At 37.4% G+C, this 23397-nt stretch overlaps 5 protein-coding genes and 1 pseudogene across 6 annotated transcripts; 1 reads left to right on the top strand and 5 right to left on the bottom strand.

The window, feature by feature from the left end:
• Window positions 1-1455: 1455 nt before the first annotated feature.
• On the bottom strand, window positions 1456-8275 carry LOC104793914 (UDP-glycosyltransferase 91A1-like; annotated as a pseudogene).
• A 1007-nt stretch (window positions 8276-9282) lies between these two features.
• LOC104790275 (cytochrome P450 71B37) lies at window positions 9283-11171 on the bottom strand. Its single transcript, XM_010515988.3, has 3 exons — window positions 10755-11171; window positions 10097-10677; window positions 9283-10022 (listed from the first exon to the last, which is right to left on the bottom strand). Exons 1-3 carry the CDS (start codon window positions 11062-11064, stop codon window positions 9408-9410), a joined length of 1506 nt encoding a protein of 501 aa, XP_010514290.2. The 5' UTR covers window positions 11065-11171; the 3' UTR covers window positions 9283-9407.
• A 935-nt stretch (window positions 11172-12106) lies between these two features.
• LOC104790274 (proteasome subunit beta type-5-B) lies at window positions 12107-14620 on the bottom strand. 2 transcript variants are annotated; one of them, XM_087455796.1, is made up of 8 exons: window positions 14323-14620; window positions 13978-14108; window positions 13750-13864; window positions 13383-13489; window positions 12961-13095; window positions 12746-12849; window positions 12544-12644; window positions 12107-12443 (listed from the first exon to the last, which is right to left on the bottom strand). In XM_087455796.1, the coding sequence occupies exons 1-8, from the start codon at window positions 14549-14551 to the stop codon at window positions 12322-12324; spliced, it is 1044 nt and encodes a 347-aa protein (XP_087311922.1). In that variant the 5' UTR covers window positions 14552-14620; the 3' UTR covers window positions 12107-12321. The 2 variants fall into 2 exon arrangements, with proteins under 2 accessions (XP_087311922.1, XP_010514289.1); XM_010515987.3 differs by having other exon boundaries at window positions 13750-13879; window positions 14323-14451.
• Window positions 14621-16658: 2038 nt separating this feature from the next.
• LOC104790273 (uncharacterized) lies at window positions 16659-17979 on the bottom strand. Its single transcript, XM_010515986.2, has one exon. It carries the CDS (start codon window positions 17883-17885, stop codon window positions 16785-16787), a length of 1101 nt encoding a protein of 366 aa, XP_010514288.1. The 5' UTR covers window positions 17886-17979; the 3' UTR covers window positions 16659-16784.
• A 1308-nt stretch (window positions 17980-19287) lies between these two features.
• LOC104790272 (uncharacterized) lies at window positions 19288-19927 on the bottom strand. Its single transcript, XM_010515984.3, has 2 exons — window positions 19638-19927; window positions 19288-19509 (listed from the first exon to the last, which is right to left on the bottom strand). Exons 1-2 carry the CDS (start codon window positions 19925-19927, stop codon window positions 19500-19502), a joined length of 300 nt encoding a protein of 99 aa, XP_010514286.1. The 3' UTR covers window positions 19288-19499.
• Window positions 19928-20085: 158 nt separating this feature from the next.
• Window positions 20086-23380, top strand: LOC104790271 (protein PECTIC ARABINOGALACTAN SYNTHESIS-RELATED). The gene is made up of 11 exons (XM_010515982.3): window positions 20086-20748; window positions 20892-20942; window positions 21023-21113; window positions 21223-21299; window positions 21384-21472; window positions 21566-21685; window positions 21872-21988; window positions 22084-22227; window positions 22316-22439; window positions 22530-22721; window positions 22811-23380. The coding sequence occupies exons 1-11, from the start codon at window positions 20434-20436 to the stop codon at window positions 23168-23170; spliced, it is 1680 nt and encodes a 559-aa protein (XP_010514284.1). The 5' UTR covers window positions 20086-20433; the 3' UTR covers window positions 23171-23380.
• The last annotated feature ends 17 nt before the right edge of the window (window positions 23381-23397 follow it).

Raw genomic sequence — 23397 nt, 5'->3', positions numbered from 1 at the left:
TAACCTGAAAAGGACTCAAACAACTACAAAACTATCAAATAAACAGGGTCAAAGTGAGTCAAAACCGTAACATATCAGAGACCTGCGAAAGTGGAATAAGGTTTACATGATCAAGCTCATTTGGCTGCTCTTCTTCCGTTCCGGTTCCGTTTGGGTCGCATGGTTTACATGATCTGTCCTCTCCGGCAATCTCAGCAACTTCTGGAGAAGAAATCCAAACAATAAACACTCTTGGACAGCAAACGAGCTGTTAAAAATTAGGGATGAAGCTTACCCAAGATTAAGATGAAGGTGGGGAATGGTAGAAATTGTTGGTTTTGGAGCGATGGCTGGTGCAAGCTGGGGAAAATGTCGACCTACTTACAAGGAGAGGAACCTTTAGGATTTCCTCGAGGAACAGTTATTGCCGACCTAAGGAGACGAGGGTGTTGGAGATTGCCTCCTGCAAGATCAGAAGCTCAGGTGAATTATTAAATTGAGCTAACCGCTCTTCATCTTACGGAGGAGCCAAACTCATACTTAAAGATAGTCACACTATTGGGAAAATTTGTTTGGCTTTAAGTGAAAATTTACCAAAGGTTTCATGGCATAAAATAGTGTGGTTCTCAGGAGGAATCCCCAAACACAATTTCCTTACCTGGCTGTTTATGTTGAATAGGTGCCCAACGCGTGATAGACTTCACCACTGGGGATTGTAATTTGATCCATTGTGCTTATTGTAAGCAACAGCAGAGGAGAGTCGCGATCACCTCTTATTTGCTTGTCCCTTCAGCTGGTGGGTCTGGAACCAGATGTCTTATCGCTGTTCCCTCTCTTCGCCGTCCTCTTTTTCTAAAACGATACACAATCTCATCCATTTTAGAGGTTCCCGTGAAGCAAAGAAACACCTTCTCATCGCTTAGCAGGCCACGTTCTACTCTCTCTGGACTGAGAGAAACCACCGACTACATCAGAACTGTTTTAAACAGCCAGATCACCTTCTACGTCAGATTGATTCATTGGTGAGGGCAAAGCTTTAAGTTTACGTAACTCCAACTCGATGCTCTCAACAAATTTACTACTCCTTTGGTTTGCTGGATCTGAGGGATGAGATGAATGAGCAAAAGCAACCCTAATTGACGATCTACTCCGTGCGATTTCCCCGATAGTTGTTGGTACCAATCATTGAAGGCAACATAAGGCGGTTTGATTTGGATTAAGATACCAACCGACAAATTGGTTCAATTCTAACTATTTGGTTCCTTTCTAACTTAATGGGTTTCATAATTTGCTCATGTCTAGTTATATTTATGTTTGTTGGGCTTCCAACATTGGGTTATTTAGCTCTGTAAAACATTTGTTTTCATGTTTTAATTTGAATGCCCTTTAACAAAAAAAAAAAAAAAAAAAAAAAACCTTGACCATTTCAAAACATCATATTACTCATTGATCATCTTACAACACTTCACTAAATTTAATTATCATACGTTCATTCAGTCGATCCGTCATTGGATCAAAAACAATGATTGGAGTTAACGATGAGCAACAAGATAATCCAAGAAAGAATCGACATAAAGATCTTGTGTATCCATATCTCCAAACACTCCCTTCATGTCCTTCACATTCTCTCTATAAACCTTTCCTTCTTCTCCCTCCATTACCAACCTCAGCGATTTCGAAACATCTTCTTTAGTAAAGAAACATGTTGCTTCATCCCGAGGGATCATATGTCCAACTTTCTTTTCCTCGGCTACTCTAGCATTAAACCCTTGGTCAAGCACAAAACCCTGCATCACCATCGGTTTAGCAAACCTTACAGCTTCGATCATTGTACTCCAACCACAATGAGTTAGTACCAAACCGATCGAATCGTGGTTCAACGTTCTCAGCTGTTCTACCCAACCTCTCCACACTATCCCTCTCTCAGCCGTACGCTCTTCGAATCCTTCAAGAAGTTCAAGCGGTTTGGTATCCCAGGGACCGCGGCGAGTCCTTAACACCGAAAAAAAGGTAAACCGAAAAGCTCTAAACCAAGAGTGATCGCATTTAACTCGGTTTGACTTGGTTTAAGATCTGAACCGAAACTTATGTAAACCACAGATTTAGTTTTCCGTGAGTCTAACCATTTTTTAGTAGACAAACATGCGTCGGTATCTTTAAACTTCTCTTCCGGTTTTGGAGGTAAAACTCTCACCAGTATAACCGGTTTCCGATGAAGATCCTTTATAAGTCTAAACCACTCTGCTTCGTACTCGGTACAGCTCCGTACGACGATGATATCACAACCGTCGATTACGCCGGCAAGACGGTCCATGTCGGGGATATTCTCTTTGGTGGATTCCAGCATTATATCTTCGAACATGGGCTGGATTTTGTATAACCGGAAAGGTACCGGAGTGATGTGTCTGTATTTTATAGGTTTTAACCATAGTTTTTATGTTTGTTTTGAGTCTTTTATTGAGTTAAAGTGTGCTTTTAGAGTCTTTTTAGTCTTTTATGAGTTTGTACAGGTTCTAGGTTGCTTTTGAAGGAAACTGAGTGTTTTGGGGATGGAAACAAGCATCTGGAGCCATTTTAGTGAAGACTGATCGGACGGACTCCAAGCTGGCCCTGCAGGGCATCGATCCTAACCCATCACTGTGGATATCCCAATCCACCAGTATGTTATTGGTGCGCCAGGCGTTCCTCGAACCCTGGTCCCCACCCTATATCATCCTAATCTCTCTTACAGAAGCACCAACGTTGAGAATCCTCAGGATCAGGTGTATCCTCCACATAATCAACAAGGTAACTTCCCGCAAGGATTTTTGAACAAGGGTGCTGGATTTAATAGCTCAAATATCCAAGGATACCACGCTCCATCTGCAACTCCACAAGATAACAAACTCGAATTGATGATGCAAGCGCTGCTGGACGGCCATATGAAAAGTTCAGCTGAGATTAATGTCAAGATTGATAGCATGTACAATGATTTGAATGGGAGATTTGAGAGGTTGAGTTCACGTGTTGATTCCATTGATAAGAGAGTATCTGCTATTTCTTCTAGCTCTAAGAACAAAGAGTCATGCAATGCTATAACACTCCATGGTGGAGTCGAAGATGGGCTGAGTTGTGTTGTGATCAACTCATGTTTGGCTTCCGCAGAGCCAGGATCGATCAGTCCTGAGCCTAGACCGGCTAGTCCCATCCATTCTCATAATTTGAGTTTGATTTCCAGCGAAGTTGGATCGACCAGTCCCCCCTATAGATCAGTCGATCCCATTAATAACGCAGAACCTATCTCGGAAAGTCTCAGATCGAACGATCTACGTCCAGACCGGACAGTCCCTGTTGTAGGTATGGGAAAATCCAGCTTGTTTGTCTTCTATGTAGATGTTAGGGAGTCACTTCATGTGGAACCAAAGCCCTATAGACCAAGAAGACATGTGAAGAAACCTTTGGATGAAAAGAAGTATGATCGGTACAAAGAAGCTATAAGTGAGTTCATCGCTGACATTCCCTTTATAGAGGCAGTAAAGCATATATCTTTGTTTGAGAAGGTTTACAATGATGTTGTGGTTGGAGAAAAGGATTTGGTGGAGATTAAGGCGTTTTTGGCTCTAGAGAAGAAGAACATTCCTGCTCCATCTTTGAAAAGATTACCAAAGTTAGAAGATCCAGGAAAATTTGTAGTTCCATGCTCCATCTTAGGGGTGAACTTTGAGGACTCCCTTTTTGATATTGGATCCAGTGTGAACGTAATGTCTAAGGCTATTACAGAGAGATTGGGGATTAATGATATGAAGGCTTCTAAGGTCTCTCTCAAGTTTGCAAATGCTGTCACCACAACTCCACAAGGCTTCATTAGTAATTTAGATGTTCAAGTTGGGAGTTGCTTGGTTGCTATAGATTTTCATGTTGTGGAAATGAGCGAGGGTTATGTTATGCCTTTGATTCTTGGGAGACCTTTCTTAGCAACAGTGGGAACAGTTGTTGACTTGCCTAATAAGAGGGTCTCTTTCTCTAACATTGATGATAAGATCTTCTACAATGCAATCACTACAAATGAAGATTTACGACATGGCTCTTGTCTAGTTGTAGAACATGAGAAGAAGGTGGATGTCATAATAATGGGAGAGAATGATGATAAGAATGAGGTCAATGAAGTCCTGGATGGAGGCACTCATTCTTCTGAGAAGAGGTATAAGAAGGTTAAGAAGAGAGACAAGCCGAAGATAGAGAGAGTGATACGAGATCTTTACATAACCTTGGTACCGCAGAAATATGTTAGAGACACCATTGAGTACAAGGTGAAGTGTAAAGGAATATCTCGGGCTTTCTCTAAAGTTAAAGCCATCTTCACTCCGGAGTTTAAAGAGAAAGGCCAAGAAGCAATGGATGATATGATGCAAAGATTCTAGAGCTTAAGCTGACGAATGGGAGATCTTGTTTTGACACAAGTTCTCATCCTCCCATCACTTGACACCTGAAACCACGGTCACACTATAGACCTTAAACAAGCGCTTATGGGAGGCAACCCATGGGGTTTATGCTAGCTTACCCTTTTTATTTCTATTTGTCTTAGGATTTTGGTTTTGTTTTTAGGATTTATTACGGTGAAATCACGTCGGGTGTTAAGTGTTTTCAGGAACAGGTTCCAAACGCAGAAGATGCGAATTTTTTTTTTCATGAGCTTAGGATCGATCAGTCCTCCTTAAAGATCGATCGATCCTACTGATTTTCTGCGGGTATCTCCAAGTTTCAATAATGTTTCAGATCAGTCGATCCCATCCCGAGACCGATCGATCCGCACCCTTGCCAACACCACTCCAACACCAGATGCGAGATCACCGGTTTTTGTTTCTTTTCCTTTCTTTTTCTTTTTCATTTTTCTTATTTTCTTTGAGAGATTCGTTCTTTCCTTGGTTTTGCTTTCACACCGAGACGGTGTGAAGTAAGTCTGAGGGAGGGATGTCTCCAAGTTACTAATGTCGTTTTCTTTGGTTGTTTCCTTTTGATTTTTCGAGTCTTTGAGTCATTTTCTTATTTTTATTGAGTCAAAAATGTTGGGACACTCTGATCATTTCTAGGAGTCTTTGCTTTGAATTAACACTCTAATGATTGCTTTAGTACTTTTGATTTTTGAATGAAGCTTGGAATGAACATGAGTAGAATCAACACGCCCCAAAAGTCCCTCACTGACGAGAACATTAAGTTGATCATGCGTTGCTCTAGCTTTGAAAGGACTTAACCGGATTTAACTTCTTGCCTTGGGACTTGGGATACATTGGACAAGACTCCTCCCTTATGCAATACAAGACATGAATCTCCTCGCAAAGTATGATTCCCCTCTCTCTTCCCTTCAATACTCATAAAAAAACAGAAAATAAGAGAAAATAAAAGAAGACAAAGAGAGGATATAGGTAATAAACAAGTGAACCGAGGGTTGTGCGTAAACCCGTGCATCCTTCAGAATTTATGGAAACCTGTCCCAAAGAAAAGAGCAAAGGATCGATAAAAAAAATACAATGATACCCTAGAAAATTAGGGAAAAATCGATCCTTTGGAAGTGAGAAAAGAGAGAGCAAAGATAGCATATGAAGGAATTCTTAGGCACTTAAAGGTTCAAGGAGTCAATAAGTTCAGTGATCGATATATTCTCGGTGAGACCACACATTTTTCACTAATCTGATTTAGAGAGGCAACAATGGGGATGTTGAAGGTTCTTTAAGGTTGTGGAGTTCAGAATAGGGTGTGTTGATTTTAATCATGCGCAGAGTACAAAAAGTAGTTCTTAATTTGATTTGATGAAGAGTGCAAAGAAGAGGTTTCCAAGAATATGTGAGTTTCCACTTTCAAACATTTTCTCTGATCTTGAGTTTTTGTCTATTCTTGCTTGAGGACAAGCAAAGATTCAAGTCCGGGGGAATTTTTGTGTATGTATTTTATAGGTTTTAACCATAGTTTTTAGGTTTGTTTTGAGTCTTTTATTGAGTCAAAGTGTGCTTTTAGAGTCTTTTTAGTTTTTTATGAATTTGTACAGCTTCTAGTTTGCTTTTGAAGGAAACTGAGTGTTTTGGGGATGGAAACAAGCATCTGGAGTCATTTTAGTGAAGACTGATCGAACTAGCAAGCAGATAGAGAAAACACAGAAAAGCATCCAGGATCGGCCGATCTACATTCGGGATCGACCGATCCCGTACCCGAAGCAACATTTCCTTTTTTGTTTTAAACCAACTTTTAGGGTTTTATTTTGATATTTAAGTTAGAGGCTCAGCCTCCAGAGACATAAACTTTTATTTCTACTCAGCTTTTGATTTTTGTAAACTTTGGGAGAAGATCTCTAATCCTTCTTGACACCTTGGAGAAGATTTCTAAACCTTCCTTATTTCTTTTGCAATTCAATTATGTCTTCTTCATCTTTGATTTGTTGTTTCCGTTTCTCCATGTCTGAGTAGTTTCTCTACTGGGTTTTTGGTTTCAAAGGGGTTTATGATTCTCTAACGATGGTGATCTAGATTTGGGGTTGATCTATTTTGTTCTTCATCTATTGTTGTTCTTAAAGCCTAAACTAGATTAGCTACCTAGTTTATGATCATAGGTTAAATTCATCGGGGCACCGAAAATGTTGTTGAGTTGCTAGAAAAGATCATAGGTGAGCAAGGTAGACCTTAGCCAATGGAAGTTGAAGTTGAGGCACCTTGTGAATAGATCAAACCTAAACTTTTATTGCTTGCTTGGTTTGCTAGATCCAAACGACGGTTTAGGGTTTAGTGAATACATTGCATAGATAGTTAATGTTGCAGAAGTAGGTTAGCTTTACAACCGTGATTTGAGTTCTAGAACGGTGCGTAACGCATCCCCATCTAATCATCATAGTCCGAGATAATATTCCCCATAGATTCTCTGCACCCAATATTTATTTTTTGATTTAAAACAGTTTATTTACATTCCGTTTTGATAATTACTTGTTTCACAAAACTTCCTTTTTATGTCTTAGCTATATTCGATCTTCATAGTTTCATAGTGCAATTGTTAGGTCCCTGTGGATTCGATCCTAAAGTGTTACGACGATACCACTAGATCATGATTGAGTGCATATTAGGTATTAATTGACCTGTTGATCACGGAGTTTGGAATGGAACCCATTTAGGCTGCGGTAGTGTAACATCCATGAACCAAATAGTGTGATTTGGGGATGGGTGTCGATCGACACACCCCTGGTTCGACCAGATTGTTTTATTTCGCAATTTTGGGTTGGTTTGGTTTATTTGGTTTGTCTAAACCGGGTATATAAGTGGAGAAGCGACCCAGGTCGAGGGTTTACGTGTTTTATCGCCGTTTAGAGAGAGTTAGAGGGAGAAAAGTGTTCTTGAGAGTTTGGAGGCTTTTTTGTGTGATTATTGGCTTGGATTGAGAGATTTGTTGCTGTGGAGTGAATACCTTGTGTTATGAACAAAGGAGAAGGCTTCTAAGGGTTGGATTCGTCGTTGTTGAGTCAGAATCTTCCTGCAAAAGAGTTAAAGGCAAGGTTTGTTCGTGGAATCAAGGCGATGATGAGGAGGATGATCTAGGGTCTCGTTGTGTGTTAGTCTTGGTTATGTTTATTAATGTTGGAACCTGGTTTAGTAGCATGCTAGGTTGTTGGTTAGAATGGTTAGGAATGTTCCTTTTGTTGGTATGTTTCCGGGGTGCATATTGGTTGTTATTGGTTTGTGGTTTGATGGTTTAATTAAGTATTATGGGTGCTTAATTATGTGATATATATTTTAAAAAAAACGGGTCGGGTTGTTTCAGTTAGAAAAGCCTCCGACGATGTACGGTACTCCTGGAACCCTGGAGGTTTGAGAATTCCGAGAAGCGAGCAGTTAAAAGCACTGAAATATCCATTTTTGATTACAAGGCGGCTAGCTATCGGAGGAAGCCAATAAGGTGCAAAATCTTGGAGAAGCCAATCAGGTTTTGAAGATTCAAGAAACTCCGTCAACGGAACTCGTAATCCGTCGAACGCGATTTTCAAATAAGGAACGAGATCCAATGGTACGTCTGTAGTGGATTTGGCGTCCTCCAGGAGTTTGTTGTGGCTGGAAAATGGGAGCTTAACGACATTAAGGGCGGAGGAGAGATTCTCCGGTAACCGTGGGAGGAGGCCGTCGATGTTACGAGGAGTGGAGATGAAAGACACGGTGTGACCCTTTTGAACCATGACCATAGAGAGCTGCAAGTGTGGAACCAAATGGCCAAAGGCTAACCATGGAAACATTGCTATGTGGAGCTTGGTTCCATATTCTCCATTATTTTCTTTAATGTTTGCCATTGCTATGATTTATGCACTATAGATGATGGACTCTACTGTTCTTTTATAGAGGAAAAGAAAATAGCATGAAGATATTTTGAGATCTCTTACCAATAAAGGAAAGGTTATTCACTTAGTTGATTGTGATAAGAAATGTTGTCTCTTAGTTAACGGTGGTAAATGAATGGGGAGTCACCAGCTGACCTCTCCAAATTTCAAAAATTTCCTTAGCACATAATGAGAAGAAAAAATACATTTGCACCATCAATTTTTTTTTTTTTAAGTTATGTGTGGTTGTAATGGAAATATTTAATAGATTGGCCCATCGTCGTTCTTGACATTATTGACGTTGTTTAAATTTTTTTTTTGTTTTTCTTGTCTACTATGCGAAGAGAGAACCCAATAGAGACGACAATCTCGACTCTTGAGTTACAGAGTAATTAATAAACCCGGCCGGGTAGAAAAAATATCTTGACTCTTGAGTTACTAACTTCTACAGTGCCCCGGCCCAACGAGGGCCTTATGCAAAATTTAAAAAATGTGTGTTTTTCACCTATGACAAAAGTTATAGATTTTCTACAAATGGCTACAACTTGATTTTTTAAGGTCTTTTACATATCCTACAAACGAAAAAGGCCTTTTACGTGTAAATAACAAAATCTTTATACATATCCTTAAAAAAATGTTTTTTGTTTAACAGATTTTTAAGTGAAAGACATTTTTAAAATTTTGGGCCCCGAATCTTTGGTTTTACTTGCTTCCCCTGTGGGTCAGGCCTGACAAGCCACGTAGCTAAAGTAGGCTATAGAAATGAAAATCACTAAAAAAAATGAGATTATATGCTTGGTCTATAAGACAATCATCACATCTTCAAGAATCTTGTTTACCAAGGAACTAACAAAAAAATTTTGTTATATAAATATTAATCGATAACTTGATTTACAAACATATATACGATATAGGATTTTGCATTTTCAAAGTTTTTCTTGTCATATGTAAAGAAAACAATAAAACGAATACTTCTAGGGTTTTCTCAAACTTGACATAACAAACTTGATTAAACCGGAAACACACCATTTAGTTTTATTTAGTACAATCGATACTATACTACAATATTTATTAAAATCAAGAAAAGCTTAATTATTTTACTTGATCAGTGATGTAAAAACTTTACAGGAAGAAGTGGAAGCTCGTTTTTCTTGCTCGCATTGAGGCCAGGAGATTCTTCCATGTCGATATCTTCCACCACCATGCCTTCCGGTAATTTCCAGTCAAATTGATACAACATATTTGCAAGACCAAACTCCACCATTGTTGTCCCCATGTACATGGCAGGACACATTCTCCTACCACTTCCAAATGGTAATAGCTCAAAGTTTTGTCCTTTTGCATCAATGTTACTATTAATAAACCTCTCTGGAAGAAACTCCTCTGGGTCTTTCCAAGTATCCGGATCACGTCCGATAGCCCAAACATTCACATAAAGTCGTGTCTTGGCTGGAATCGTGTAGCCGTTGATCTCAAAATCAGACATAACTTCTCTTGGAACCAAAAGAGGTGCTGGAGGATGTAGCCTCCATGTTTCATTGATCACCATTTTCAGATAGTGGAGCTGATCTATGTCATTCAAGCTGATCACTGACTTGTTACCAATTTGATTTCTAATTTCGGATTGCACTTTCTTCATTACTCGCGGGTTTCTCATAAGTTCTGTCATTGCCCATGTCATTGTTATTGCAGATGTGCCGATGCCTCCAAGAAGAACATTCTGTAATAAGACCATTAAAAGAATTATATAATAATCAGGTAATACAATCCTACAACTGAATTGCGTATATTTACCATTAAGACTGCTTTGATATGGTTTCTTGTGAGCTTGCCATATCCAAGAACAGTTCCTTCTTTCTCTAACCTCAAGAACAAGTGCACAAAATCTTCAACTCCTTCTTTGTTCCCCTGTTTATGTATATCAAACATTTGTTCATAGAACGCATCGAGACCTCTCACGCTTCTCTCTCTCTGCCCCTGTAAACCTGTGAGCCAGTCGACGATCCAACCACCAGTTGGAAAATAATCGGAGGCAGAGAAGCTCCCCAAAAACAAAAATGCATCATGGATTAACTTGTCGAAATTGTCACTGTTGAGTACAGTTCCTTGGAAACTCACACCAAATGCTGCCTTGCATATCACGCCTACTGTTAAAGAAGCTAACTTCTCGCTCAAGTTAATCGGAGTTTGCTGAGCAGCTGATTCCGAGAAGGAATCCATCAGTTTCTTGACTTCCTCGTCCTTAATGGGTTGTATCAAGTGAACTCGGTTGACACTGAAGAGTTCTTGGACACAAATCCTCCTTAATTCTTTCCAGTAATCATTGAAAGGTGAGAAAACTATGTCTAGGTAGTTGTATGAGAGCGCTCTTGGTCCTAAATAAATATATGTTTTGTTTAATCCTATGAACAAAGAAACCAAAATCAAAATTTAAGTATGTGTTGAGTGATACCTGCTAAGCTAGGACGGCTACAACAATGGAGGTCATGTATTTTCAGAGCTTGCTTTGCTGTTTCAGATGAAGAAACTATGACTGTTGGGATACTTCCAAACTTCAAAAGCATCACAGGACCATACTTTTTGGAGAGTCTCCATAGAGACTGATGTGGTAATTCTCCGAGCTGATGCAAGTTGCCGATGATCGGAAATCCAGGAGGAGACGGTGGTTTCCCTTGATGTTGCCGCTGCTTCTTGAGTCTCAAAGCGGCAAGAAGGAGAATACAAGAGAGAAAGAGAAGTGATAGAAACCAAACTGTAGCCATTTGTTGATTTGATGGCTGATGAAGGGAAAGAAAGACATATGTATAGCAATATTGCTCTCTTCAATTATTTTCTGACATCCTCACTAATATTAACTTTTAAAAGAAATAATAATTTAACTCAATTTGCATGTATAATAAATCATTTTTTCAAAACCGTATATGTGTCATGGGCCTGTGGCTATTTATTTATATTTTCTTTTACTGTATAAAATGATTAAATTAGTTTCTTTTAGTACCTACACATCACATCAGCTTAATTTGATAAAGTTTTGGTTACAAAAAAAGTTCAGGTGAAAAGAGATGTGAATTAAATTGAGTAAGCAGATGTGCTCTGATACGAAGGAGAACAAATTATGATCTTCAAACTACTGTCCTTGAACAATTTCTTCTACAAACAATTCTTCTCACTCAAGAATAATTTACATTTTTTTATTCAAAATAAAAATATTCCAAATCGTTAAACGTATTATTTTAGAAGAAAAAAAAAGGAAAAAGTCGAATAATTTGGTTAGGTGACCAAAGAATCCAAGATATTTTGAATCACATGAATCACAAGAATATTATTTGTCACCACATTTTATTTTAGTTTACACACAAAAAAATTTACTTAAAAAATTTATAATTGGAAATTACGTCATGATATTGTTTTAGAGTTTAGTTATTTTCTTTTTTTTTTTAAACTAAAATCAAACTACTATCATAGATTTTTTAATATCTCTACAGGATGTTAAAACCTTTTGACTTACGTCATGACTAATGATATTGTTTTACAAAGATTTTAGTGTAGCAAACATGTAATGATTTTGATCTGATTCAAAAGCTTCGCAAGGTCAAAGTGATGATCACAGGATTCACAAAGACAGGATTATAACACTGTACGTAATATATATATAGGGGTTGATCCAACACAAGACCTAATACAAGACTGAAGCTAATCGAGAGCAATTGGGTTTCCATTAGCAATCAAGTCTAACTAATTACTTCAATAATCATCGTAGCATAATTAACTTCAACTGGCTAGAAAAGAAAAGCTCATAGAAGGTTTTGTTCAAACATTTTATCCCGATGAAGAAATGTTTGCCCGCATGCAATCCCCATATAAATAGGGTCACGGAAAATGGTGGCCACTCTAAAAGTCTACATCATTAACGATACAGGAGAAACATGAACCTATGATTCTGTTCTTAGCATCAACAAAGAAAACTAGCCATGTGATGTTGTAAAATTCTTTAAAAGATAAGAGAATCACTGTGTTTACTAGGCGGCCTCTTCCATAACATGTTCCGCGGTGGCTGGAGCCACTGGGTAATAATGGTAATGTAGCTCGCCAACGTCATCTCCAGAGAGTTTCGTCCATCCTTGAGGCCCAACGTGGTACACTGATCAATAGAGATTAGGGAAAGTTAAATACACTTGTAAAGTTACAAACTTACAATCACAAGAATAATGTATTGCCAGAAGAAATGATTGTTCTTTTACCGCTAGCAACTCCACCACTAGCTCCATCACGGAATGTAGCGTGGTAGATGGATCTCCTTGCTAACTCTGAGGCTTCTTCAATCGACATATCGAATTTGTATCTGTTGACAAAACGATCATAAGATTGAGTGGTTATAATACTACTGAAACTTTGGTGTGGGATTGTGACTAAAAGAGAAGTAGGGTTGAAATAGAGAAATACCCGCTGTCGAGAACACCGTAGGCGTATGGTGAACCGGAACCAACAGAGAATCTGTCTCCCTTAAGTCGTCCTCCTTCGTTGTCAACATAGTACAATCCAGGGCCCTATTTCAATAAAGATTATACAATTTTAGCGTCTCAACATTTCGCTTTGCTGAGTGAAACTATAGACCGGAAAGGAAATAACGGTTTGGATATAAAGATTGGGGTACTGACTGTTTCATCCCATCCAGCAATCATTGTGCCAACGGAAAGTCCCATTCCACGGTATGAATAGAGCATGTTAGCAAGAAGCTTTGAGGCTCCTGATACAGAGATCCTTCTTTTGTTTGCCAGCTCATGTAGACGGCACTAAGATAAACAAATAAACCACACCCTCTATTAAAGACATAGAGTCCAGTTTTGGTATACAAGTTAGGAAACAAACTACAATAGCATAAACTGGGACAAGCTTTTAGATACAAGAAATCAAAGAACCCATATGTATGCCCTTGTCTACATCAACTCCATAACAAAAAAGGAGATTAGCTATATGAAAAAAGGAGAGGTGAGACGGAACCAGATTGCCACAGCAATGAAGATAACTGATAGACGTAGTCAACAATTCAGAAAGCTAGCAAAAAATGATCGTTAGGTACCTTAATTCCCAGATTTCTGTGCCAGAATTGGCAATCAGCAGCACCACCAGCCATTGTACCAAGCATATAAGGATTAATTTCAATAATCTTCTTCACAGACTGCGACGCTGGATTAGACAAAAATGTAAAACACACAAACAAAACATCAGCAATCACACAAATGCCTAGTTTCTTCTATGTACAATATCAATGGCAAACATAATAAAGATAAGAACTTCGTTTAACAATCCAACACAGAAATAAAGCCAGCAAGAATCTACTTCAATCTTTAGAGAGGTCAAAAGACACAACCAAACACATATAGAGATATGAAATAAACATAAAAAAAAAAAAGAAAAAAAAAGCAAATTCAAAGAGAGAAACATACAGATATATCCTCCCATGCTAGCTCGAGAATCAGCAGCTACCATAACTCCTTCTTTAAAGATAAACGCAAGTGTAGTTGTACCCTTTGCAGGCTTCACCATCTCCACAGATTTCTTCTGAAACCCATCAAACTCAAAAAAAAAAAAACAAAATCCCACAATTAAATAATAATCAAATTCAAAAGTATTAGAATCTGTAACAAAAACTGAATTTTGAAACTCAAACTCACATCAGTTGTACGAGGAAGATCAAACGAAGGTACAGACGAAACCCCATCAAGCATCTCACTGTTTGATCCAAAGCCAATCACAGGCATACTTGTCTCAAATCCACTAGTGTCAAGCTTCATTGTCAAAATTCCTATACAGAATCGTCGAATCACCAAACCATTCAATAAATTATGCAAAATCATGAAGCTTTAGATAAACCCAAATCAGGGTATTAACAAAAGGAGCTTCCTTTCACAGATCAAATCGGATCTAACACGAGATTACTTTCGTGTGTGTGATAAATCATAGACCCTAATAGTTCATTGTAAAGTCAAAATAATCACAGTTAGGGGACTGATACATACCTGAAGAACGAAATTGAGTAGCGAAATTAAGGAACTGTGTGAGATAAACTGGAGAATGGCAAAGCAAATTATGGAAGGATGTTTCTTGTGCTCCGGGCAAACTGATGAACGGGGCCAGATATGGGCGATCGGGTCGGGTCGGGTCATTTCGTGTTATAGTTTTTATTATGTTGGGCTTAATGGGCCATAAGTGGGCCTTTTCTACTTTTCTCTTCGTTATGTGTGCCATATTCTATGAATTACACTTACTTTTCTACTTTTCTCTCCGTTAGTCTTTTTTTTTCGTCTACAGTTACTTAGTTACTTTAATCTTTCTTTGATTATTTGAACACAAAAAATGAACTTTCTTTGATTATTAATTATATAAAAATAATTAGTAAGACAAGTCAAAAGATTTCGATCATTTATATCAGGTGTTATTCGTTAATTAATTTTGTTAATTACAGTTGGAACTTGGAAGCCAGTGTTATTTTTTGATCGAATCCTCATTGATTTTACATTTGATTTTAACAGACCATTAAATGTTTATAGTTAAATAATGCAATGGCTTTTAGACCAAAAAGTAAAATGAAAAATCATGTTAAAATGTTCCTTAAATACTATTATTACTAGGACTCACCCCCTTCCCTCCTGATGTCGCGGGGGAAGTATTTTAGAAAAAAATAAATAAATTTAAAATTTAAAACTATACATTATGAAATCATTTGAATGTAATAGAATATTTTGAATACATAAACATTAAACATAAAATGTTACAAAAAACACAACCATCAAAATGAAAACTTATAAACAAACAAGATTATGTAGAATAGATGTAACTTTGCAAAAAACACTGTTTCAAGTATTATCTCCCTTCCTTTACCTTGATCAAGATCCCTCGTGAGTCCAACGTTAGGGCAGATTGTCTTGTCCGATCTTCAAGATCTTTAATTTTTGAAACTTCTTTTGTAAACTCTTATCCTCCTGTTTGGGCAACCAATCTTGAAGTAATCTTTTAATTTATTTAATGTTTGGTTTAAAAAAATGTTATAAATATATAAGATATTTTATGAAGAATTATGGTAAAGAGCTACAATTAAAAAAATCATAATGACAAAGTGATCTTAACTGAGAATATTGAATTAATGGTTGTAATGAGTAAATGTAATTTTTATTAAATAATTATAATTAAAAATGTATTTAATAATGAGTGAAACTATATCAAAGAAAAATTGAAATTAAAACATACAACTTTCAAAAACATGATAAAATAAAATTTAAATATTAAAATAGTTTTAACGAAAAGTTACGATAAAAAGACGCAACTGTAAATTCTATATTAAGTCGTATTAAATTTCTCTATTGCTATAAGGATTTCTAAATTTTTATTTAGATTATAGAATAACGTTGAATATTAGATATTGATATTTAATTATTTAGACTCAAAATAAAATGAGAAATTTGTTTTAACAAACTTGTTGGTTACTGATGAAGAGACAAATATAAAGAGAGTTCAGAAGACATGACTATTTAAATAGACACACGTCAATGACGTCATACACATATTAGAACGAAAGTTGTGATGAAAAATATAAATAAAATATAGTGAAAAGAAACAACTCTACAATAAACAGATATAACCGTTTGAATTTTTTAAAAAAAATAAAAAACAAAAACAAAATTTTACGAAAAGGTATTACGAAAAATCGCAACTGTTTGCACTTGATTATACCTAATAATTCATATAAACTGATTTTAAATAGAATGCATCTTTATTATCATATTGAAAATGTCAAATTCAAAAAGTAACTATATAATCCATCTAACTGTTGAAAAAAAACTCTACTTATTTTTATTAAATTTTTATATTTAAAATTAACTATAAGTTGCAAATTAGATTCATCATTCTAAAAATCTTTTGTTAAATCAAGAATTGGAGGAATTTCTTTTACTTTTAAAAGAATAATGCTAGAGAATAATTTAGAAAGCTGTAAAAACTGGTGATATTGAAAATTTATATTATTTTGTCATGACAAAAAAAATGAAAACAGTTCAAACATACAAATATATGTATATATATATATATAGATTTCAAACGATACGAATGTTCCAATAAACACAACTCTACAGTGAACCGTTGTAACTTTTCATAAATAACCGTTTTAATGAACCATCACTACTTTTTGGAAAATATTAAAAAGGTACGATTGAAAAAACATAACTGTTGGTCGCATTTATTCGGATTGTTATTATATATAGATTCTTCTCCTTCCGTGTCAAATTTATAAAGTTAAAAGTCTTAAAACAGCCTCTTAAGTTTGGAACATTCTACTTTACAAAAACTAATGACGCAATTAAAATAAAATGATTACCATTAACATTTAACAATTCTTGTCAGACCTATAAATACAGAATATTAATTATTTCTAAATCTGGCAAAAAAAAAAAATGAAAAGAAAAGGAGCAAAGGCAATCGCAAAACGCTAGCGTCTGGTATTGCATCTTCTAGCTCGCATAGCTCCTGAAGGAGGACTATTAAACGAAACGCTGCAATGAGTATGCAACCGATAAGAGTACCTAAACAATGGTCCAAAGTAGGAACGTGCGTGAAACGTTCCTCTTAGGTTCAACAAAACCGGACCGGTTTCAATCTGACGCTGCAGCTCCCTGCTCTGTGTTGGCTGAAGCTGAACCTGACTACTCACAAGATGAATATTTGCAAAGATCGACATTTTTTTTGGAACCTTGAACGGTTCAATGTATTGAGTCGCTATGAGGTTGTTGTAATAGTAAAGCTCGAACGTCGCATAGGTAAAGTCCACACTGCTTTTCTTGCTTGGGTTTGTGACGTTTGCTAAAATGGTTAGATCACCGTTTAGCAAGAACCCCATGTCGAGGTAAGCAGCGTTTAGGTTAGCGGCTGAGATATCGACGTAGGGAGAACGAGGACGGTACACGAGGTAGACGATAAGGACGATTAGACCGCCGAGAATAAGAAGGACCCAGAATATTGCACAGCAAAATGCAGCTGACCATGTCATTGTGCTTGTCTCTCTTGAAGGAGGTGGTAACCGTGGACCACCGCGGCGATGCGGTGATGGTGTTGGAGCGGTTCTCCATGGACTTGGTTTAGGTATTGGAGGTAATGTTGATCCATACCCGCCTCCACGTGGGGGTGGTTGTGGTGGTGGAGGTCGTTGTTGTTGTTGTTGTTGTTGATGATGATGATCTTCAGGGCTTAATAGTAATGGTCTTTTTGCAGAGTTTGGAGTTTTTCTTGGTGGGAGTTTGTCTTCTGGGTTTAATGGTAAAGGTATTATAGAATGTGTTGGTTCTTGGATTGGATTGTCACGGTGGCGACCACGAGACTTGATTAGGATTCCGGGTGGAGCGACTGGGTGAGGTTGCGGGGTTTTGTGGTGTGGAGTTTTGTGTTTAGGGGTTTTGTGGTGTGGAATGGGTGGGATGAGAGGTTGATGTGGAGATGTTTGTGAGGTAGAAGCACCACCGCCTTTGAGATGTGGATTCTGAGTTGGAATTCGCGCGAAATGAGGGTTGGTTTCATAGTGATCATGATGAGACATTTAGAGGACGTACGAAGCTAAAAAAGCATCAAAGGAAATTGAGTTAAGTAAAGACTTGAGATGAAAGAATGAGAAGGGAGAGAGAGATTTGAATTGTTTCTAATTTCTAAATGAGATAGAGAGAGAGGGAGAGAGAATAACTTGGTGACAAGTTCAAGTAAGGATTCTTGTTGTTGAAAACAAAATCAAGGAATGAAAGTGATAGAACGAAGCAAGTAATCTTTTTGTAGATTCCTTGCACTAATTTTAAATCAGACTCTAATCTCTCTAAAGACAAAACAAAAAAAAAAAAAAAAAAAAACTATAAAAACATTACCTCTTTCTTTTCTCATTCAAAAGTGTATCAAGAAAGATGTAATTACTAAAATACTCAGTCCAAATTCTCCAAAACCCCAATAAAGATCTCGATTCTAGTTTAGACTGGTTAAGGAACTTACAGTAACATATCACTGGAGTATATATATGTAAATCAATCTTTATTCAGCTCATTCCGGGGGAAAGATGTTGAGTCTGAGAGCACTTGGGTTTCTCTAACGAATATGTCTGAGAAAATGAAATGAACTTTTAACAAACAATGGTAACATTTTGGTAAAAAAGGTCAAATGCAACACAAGTAAAACTCAAATGCTGTGAATGTGTTCAGATTCAGCAGCTCAGACACCTCAATTTGTAAAATGTTTAAGAGAAGGAGTCGTTGTTACGTACCACCTCATCATATTGGACTCCTAAAGTTTCTTCCGCTAAACCCTTTTGCAATATCATTCTTCTAGTAGGTAAGGAAGATAAACCTATTATGATCTAGAATCCAAAATGGTGACTTTGATTGATCCTCTTCAAGAACTTTCCGATAGAGAAGATAGAAAAAAATGACTCCTTGATGCAAGCTGATAGATCATTAAACTACGCACATATTAAAGATATGTCTCCTATAGATCAAGAAGGCCATGATCTGGTTACTGCAAATCTGATGCTAAACACTTTTGTTTCTGCATATGTATTGTGTTCTCTGATCAATTTCTGCAGCATCAAACATGAAACCTAAGACTCTGCAATGACGATTACTACAAAAGTTGACAAAGAAAACTACATGTCGAGCCTGACCAAACAGATACTAGTAAAGAGGAGGAAGCAAACAACCAATTAAACCTATACAAAAGGTACTTTCCAAGGATCTTCAGTGCAATCACAGATTGGTCAGGAAACAGTATTTGCTCTTACTTCATCTCTGGAAAGAGTTAACCTAAGCTTTAAAGCAGAATCATCTCAGGGTACAAGAAAGACAGTGCAAGCAGAGAAGCAGCGCACTGTACCCTGTCACGAACTATCTAAGATCCCAGAAACAACTTTGAGTACATATATACTTCTTGTATCTGATGTTCTTCCCTAATAATTATGATAAACGTAGGAAAAGAGAAGCCTTTGTTATTCATAGAGTAAACAACAACTAATAGATACCAATTCCACATTTGATTCCATTCATCAAAAGTTCAAAATGAACAAAAAAAAAAAAAAACTCTGAACCACAACTGTGTTATGTTATATCTAACACTGATCAACATTGAAATAAGATACTGATGAATGGTAATAGCAGCACTGTTGGCTCAGCTTCAGCTCTCATAAACCTCTGCAAAGAAGAACAATGACAAAAACAAAAAAAGATCTTACTAACCACAAAACAACACAAAAGATGTAAAAGATTTGATTTTTGAGTGGAGGGGGGGGGGGGGGGGGGAAGCAATCTGAAACATATACCTGACTTTCTTGATAAGGATTGATTGGAGTTTGCGAGCAAAGTCAATGGATTTGATTCTGCGTTCAAGATCCTTCCTAGCGAGAACCTTCTTCTCCGAGTTCTTAATGTGATGAGTCTGAGTCGCTTTGATTAGCCTCTCCATACCACTTGACTGCATCTTCTTCTGCAATATCGTCAGCGCCTTGTCCAAATCACCGGAGAAAACCTTCACTCTTATCCCTCGCTCCTGCTGCAGCTGGTGGCTATGACTAGTCACGAATCCCGTAACTCGCTTCGCTATCGTGTTCATCTTCGTTTCTGCAAAATTCAGGTTACAAAAATGAGAAAGCAAAGAGAGAAACTGATAAAGAATGGGATCGGATCTGAGTTCGACTTACCGGTCGGAATCTCGCCGGAAGAGTATCAAAGAGCCGATGTGACTGGTGAAGGAGAACGTCTAGGTTTTTTAAAAAAAGGCGATGGAGGAAATGAGATAAAACCAGATAATTTAGGGGTGATTGTGTAATTTTGAAAAGATATAGGGATTCTTTTGTAAATCTAAATCTTCTGTTTGATTTAGAGAGTATTGACTTTGAAGATTCAAAAAGAAAAAAAAAAAAAACACTTCTTTAATTTCTTCTCTCTCTCTCTGTTTATGAGTGTTCGAATCTCCAAGCTCTTCTCACATGGCAGCAGCGTCCGCATAGTATACAGCTGAAGAACTGTTTTTTTTTTTTTTGCTAATCCACATAGTAGAAGAAGAAGAAAAAGAGAAGAGATTATATAAAGCTGGCGACTTTTAGTCCGAGGCGAGCAATGGCTGAGTTACGGCACTCGAGCTCTCTCGGGAGCCGATCTTCTTCTTCTCCGTTACGTGCCGGCGGCGGAGATGAGGACTCGTCATCGCCTCACGTACACGATCACTCTCCCAACGGCGGAGACGACGAAGATGGTCGCCCACGTCATCCTTCTAGAGATCGAGACCGTCCGATCTGGTTTCACTCTTTGTTTCCTTTTTTCGGTGACGATCCTATTAGGGTTTCTCCTCAGAAGAATAAAATCTCGCTTCTTTTGATTTTGATTCTCGCTATTGCTAGCTTGATCTCTGTTTATGGGATTATTAATCACTTGGTAAAGTCTCTTTCTTTCGATCTGAAAAAAAGAGAAAAAAATTGAGATCTTTCTGGCTCAATTTGTTCAAGTTGTTGAATTTGAATACGAAATTGGATTGACATTGTTCTCAAACTAAGATTGCTTCCTATGTTGTCCTGCAGAACGCACCATATTTATGTAAAAAAGATGGTATTGTGCTCAACTGTCCACATGTAAGTGTTTTTGACTTTTGGTTTGTGTTTGTTGAATGCATAAGCTTTGAATCCCTCTCTGAATTGATTTGGATTTCTAGGTAAAAGAGTCACCTTCTCCATGGGAGAATCCTTTGTCTGCAACAACTTCTTGGAAACCTTGTGCTGAGCGGCGGATTGGTGGAGTCTCAGGTACTAAGGGCAAGAGTATTGGCATTGTCATGTGCATCTTGATCTATCTTTTGATGAAAGTTCAAGTCTCCTTGATTGGTCAGCTTATTAGATTTCGTTTTTTTTTCAGATCTTCCTCCTGAGAACGAAACAACTGGCTATGTTTTCATTCATGCTGAGGGTGGTTTGAATCAGCAGCGAATTGCTGTATGTATATTCCATGCTATTGTCTCTTTTTCTTCTTGCCAATGTCCAAATGAGCTATGCTCTTATTATGTTTATTGTTTTCAGATCTGTAATGCAGTAGCTGTTGCTAAGATTATGAATGCAACTCTGATTCTACCAGTACTGAAGCAGGACCAAATTTGGAAAGACACAACGTAATGTCTTTTACAAATATTGATTATTTTCTCTTGAGTTACATTCTAGATGTTCTTTTATAGTTTACTGATTCTGATAACTTTCTTGTGCAGAAAATTTGAAGATATTTTTGATGTAGATCATTTTATTGATTACTTGAAGGATGATGTCCGAATTGTTCGAGACATACCTGACTGGTTCACTGACAAAGCAGAGCTATTCTCTAGTATAAGGTGTGCTGGTTAACTCTTTCTTTATTTATTTGTTGATGATGTACTTGTTTGAAGATTTCAATAGTGAGCTTGTGGTTAATGGCATCACTGCGTGCTGCTTGTGTATATATTTGATTTAAAAATTGACCAACAATTTTTTTTAATCAGATATGGTGTTGACCGAGTTATTTTATTTATCTTTTGCAGAAGAACAGTCAAAAACATTCCTAAATATGCAGCAGCGCAATTTTATATAGACAATGTTTTGCCACGGATAAAGGAGAAGAAGATAATGGCCTTAAAGCCTTTCGTCGATCGACTTGGGTATACTCTATATTCCATAGTTAAGGGCTCAGGCCTTCATAATTATTCTTATGAATGATGGATGATATATCCTTGTGGTACTTGAAAATATGCAGGTACGACAATGTACCTCAAGAAATCAACAGATTACGATGCCGTGTAAATTATCATGCTCTCAAGTTTCTCCCAGAGATAGAGCAGATGGCTGATTCACTTGTCTCTAGAATGAGAAATCGCACTGGCAATCCAAATCCGTATATGTATGGAGATATCAGATATTGAAACTTTGTTTTAACATGAGATCTTATGCATTGTTCTGCATTAAACTATATCGTGTCTCTTGTATAGGGCCCTTCATCTTAGATTCGAAAAAGGAATGGTTGGTCTATCGTTCTGTGATTTCGTTGGGACAAGAGAAGAGAAAGTTAGAATGGCAGAATACAGACAAAAGGAATGGCCTCGGCGTTTCAAGGTGACATTTATAAGTGGTTGATAACTTCTATTTGGTGGCTAAACAACCTCCACTGCTGCCTTAATGAATTTGCTAAAACATGTATTGCAGAATGGTTCCCATCTCTGGCAGCTTGCCTTGCAGAAACGCAAAGAAGGCCGATGCCCTCTTGAGCCAGGAGAAGTTGCTGTGATCCTACGTGCAATGGGTTATCCAAAAGAAACACAAATTTATGTAGCATCTGGTCAAGTCTATGGCGGTCAAAACCGTATGGCTCCACTAAGAAACATGTTCCCAAATTTGGTAAGCACAACAGTTGACTCAATCTCATCAAATTCTATGATCAATCAGCATGCTTGTCTCTCACAAGAACTTTTCTTTTCTAAAACCAGGTAACAAAGGAGGATTTAGCAGGAAAAGAGGAACTAACAACCTTTAGAAAGCACGTAACAAGCCTCGCGGCTCTAGATTTCTTGGTCTGCTTAAAATCAGATGTTTTTGTGATGACACACGGTGGTAACTTTGCAAAACTGATCATTGGAGCACGAAGATATATGGGTCATCGACAGAAATCAATCAAACCGGACAAAGGGTTGATGTCAAAATCATTTGGGGATCCTTACATGGGATGGGCAACTTTTGTTGACGATGTAGTTGTAACCCATCAAACACGAACCGGTTTGCCAGAAGAAACTTTCCCTAACTATGATCTTTGGGAAAATCCTCTCACTCCATGCATGTGTAAAGCTTGATGATGATGCTTTTGTTTTGATTTGAAATGAGATGAGTTTGGTCTGGATTTTGTCTTGATGAGGAGCAACAAACTATAGAAATCGGTAGTTTCTTGTTTTTTTTTACTTCAACCTTTCAAATCTTTGAAGTCTTCTTCACTTACTATCTTTGTAATCATTTTGATATTATGTAAAGAGTTCCTAGTGAAGAAAAAAGAGAAGTTGCAGATATATACTCTTCGTTCGAC

The sequence above is a fragment of the Camelina sativa genome, chromosome 6 (assembly GCF_030686135.1).
Source record: "Camelina sativa cultivar CO46 ecotype springtype chromosome 6, ASM3068613v1".
Taxonomy (NCBI): Eukaryota; Viridiplantae; Streptophyta; class Magnoliopsida; order Brassicales; family Brassicaceae; genus Camelina; species Camelina sativa.
Note: the sequence above shows the minus strand (reverse complement) of the source record. Positions and strands in the feature narration are given on the sequence as shown.

Coding starts and splice junctions, on each gene's coding strand:
- LOC104790273 (XM_010515986.2), bottom strand. CDS start 17,885: ATGTCTCATCATGATCACTATGAAACCAACCCTCATTTCGCGCGAATT.
- LOC104790275 (XM_010515988.3), bottom strand. CDS start 11,064: ATGGCTACAGTTTGGTTTCTATCACTTCTCTTTCTCTCTTGTATTCTC. Junction 10,678..10,754: donor TAGCCGTCCTAGCTTAGCAG/GTATCACTCAAC, acceptor ATATTTATTTAG/GACCAAGAGCGCTCTCATAC. Junction 10,023..10,096: donor ATATCAAAGCAGTCTTAATG/GTAAATATACGC, acceptor GTCTTATTACAG/AATGTTCTTCTTGGAGGCAT.
- LOC104790274 (XM_087455796.1), bottom strand. CDS start 14,551: ATGGCACACATAACGAAGAGAAAAGTAGAAAAGGCCCACTTATGGCCC. Junction 13,096..13,382: donor ACAGAAATCTGGGAATTAAG/GTACCTAACGAT, acceptor TGTTTATCTTAG/TGCCGTCTACATGAGCTGGC. Junction 12,850..12,960: donor TTGCTGGATGGGATGAAACA/GTCAGTACCCCA, acceptor TTATTGAAATAG/GGCCCTGGATTGTACTATGT.
- LOC104790272 (XM_010515984.3), bottom strand. CDS start 19,927: ATGAACACGATAGCGAAGCGAGTTACGGGATTCGTGACTAGTCATAGC.
- LOC104790271 (XM_010515982.3), top strand. CDS start 20,434: ATGGCTGAGTTACGGCACTCGAGCTCTCTCGGGAGCCGATCTTCTTCT. Junction 21,114..21,222: donor GCGGATTGGTGGAGTCTCAG/GTACTAAGGGCA, acceptor TTTTTTTTTCAG/ATCTTCCTCCTGAGAACGAA. Junction 22,228..22,315: donor GGCAATCCAAATCCGTATAT/GTATGGAGATAT, acceptor TCTCTTGTATAG/GGCCCTTCATCTTAGATTCG.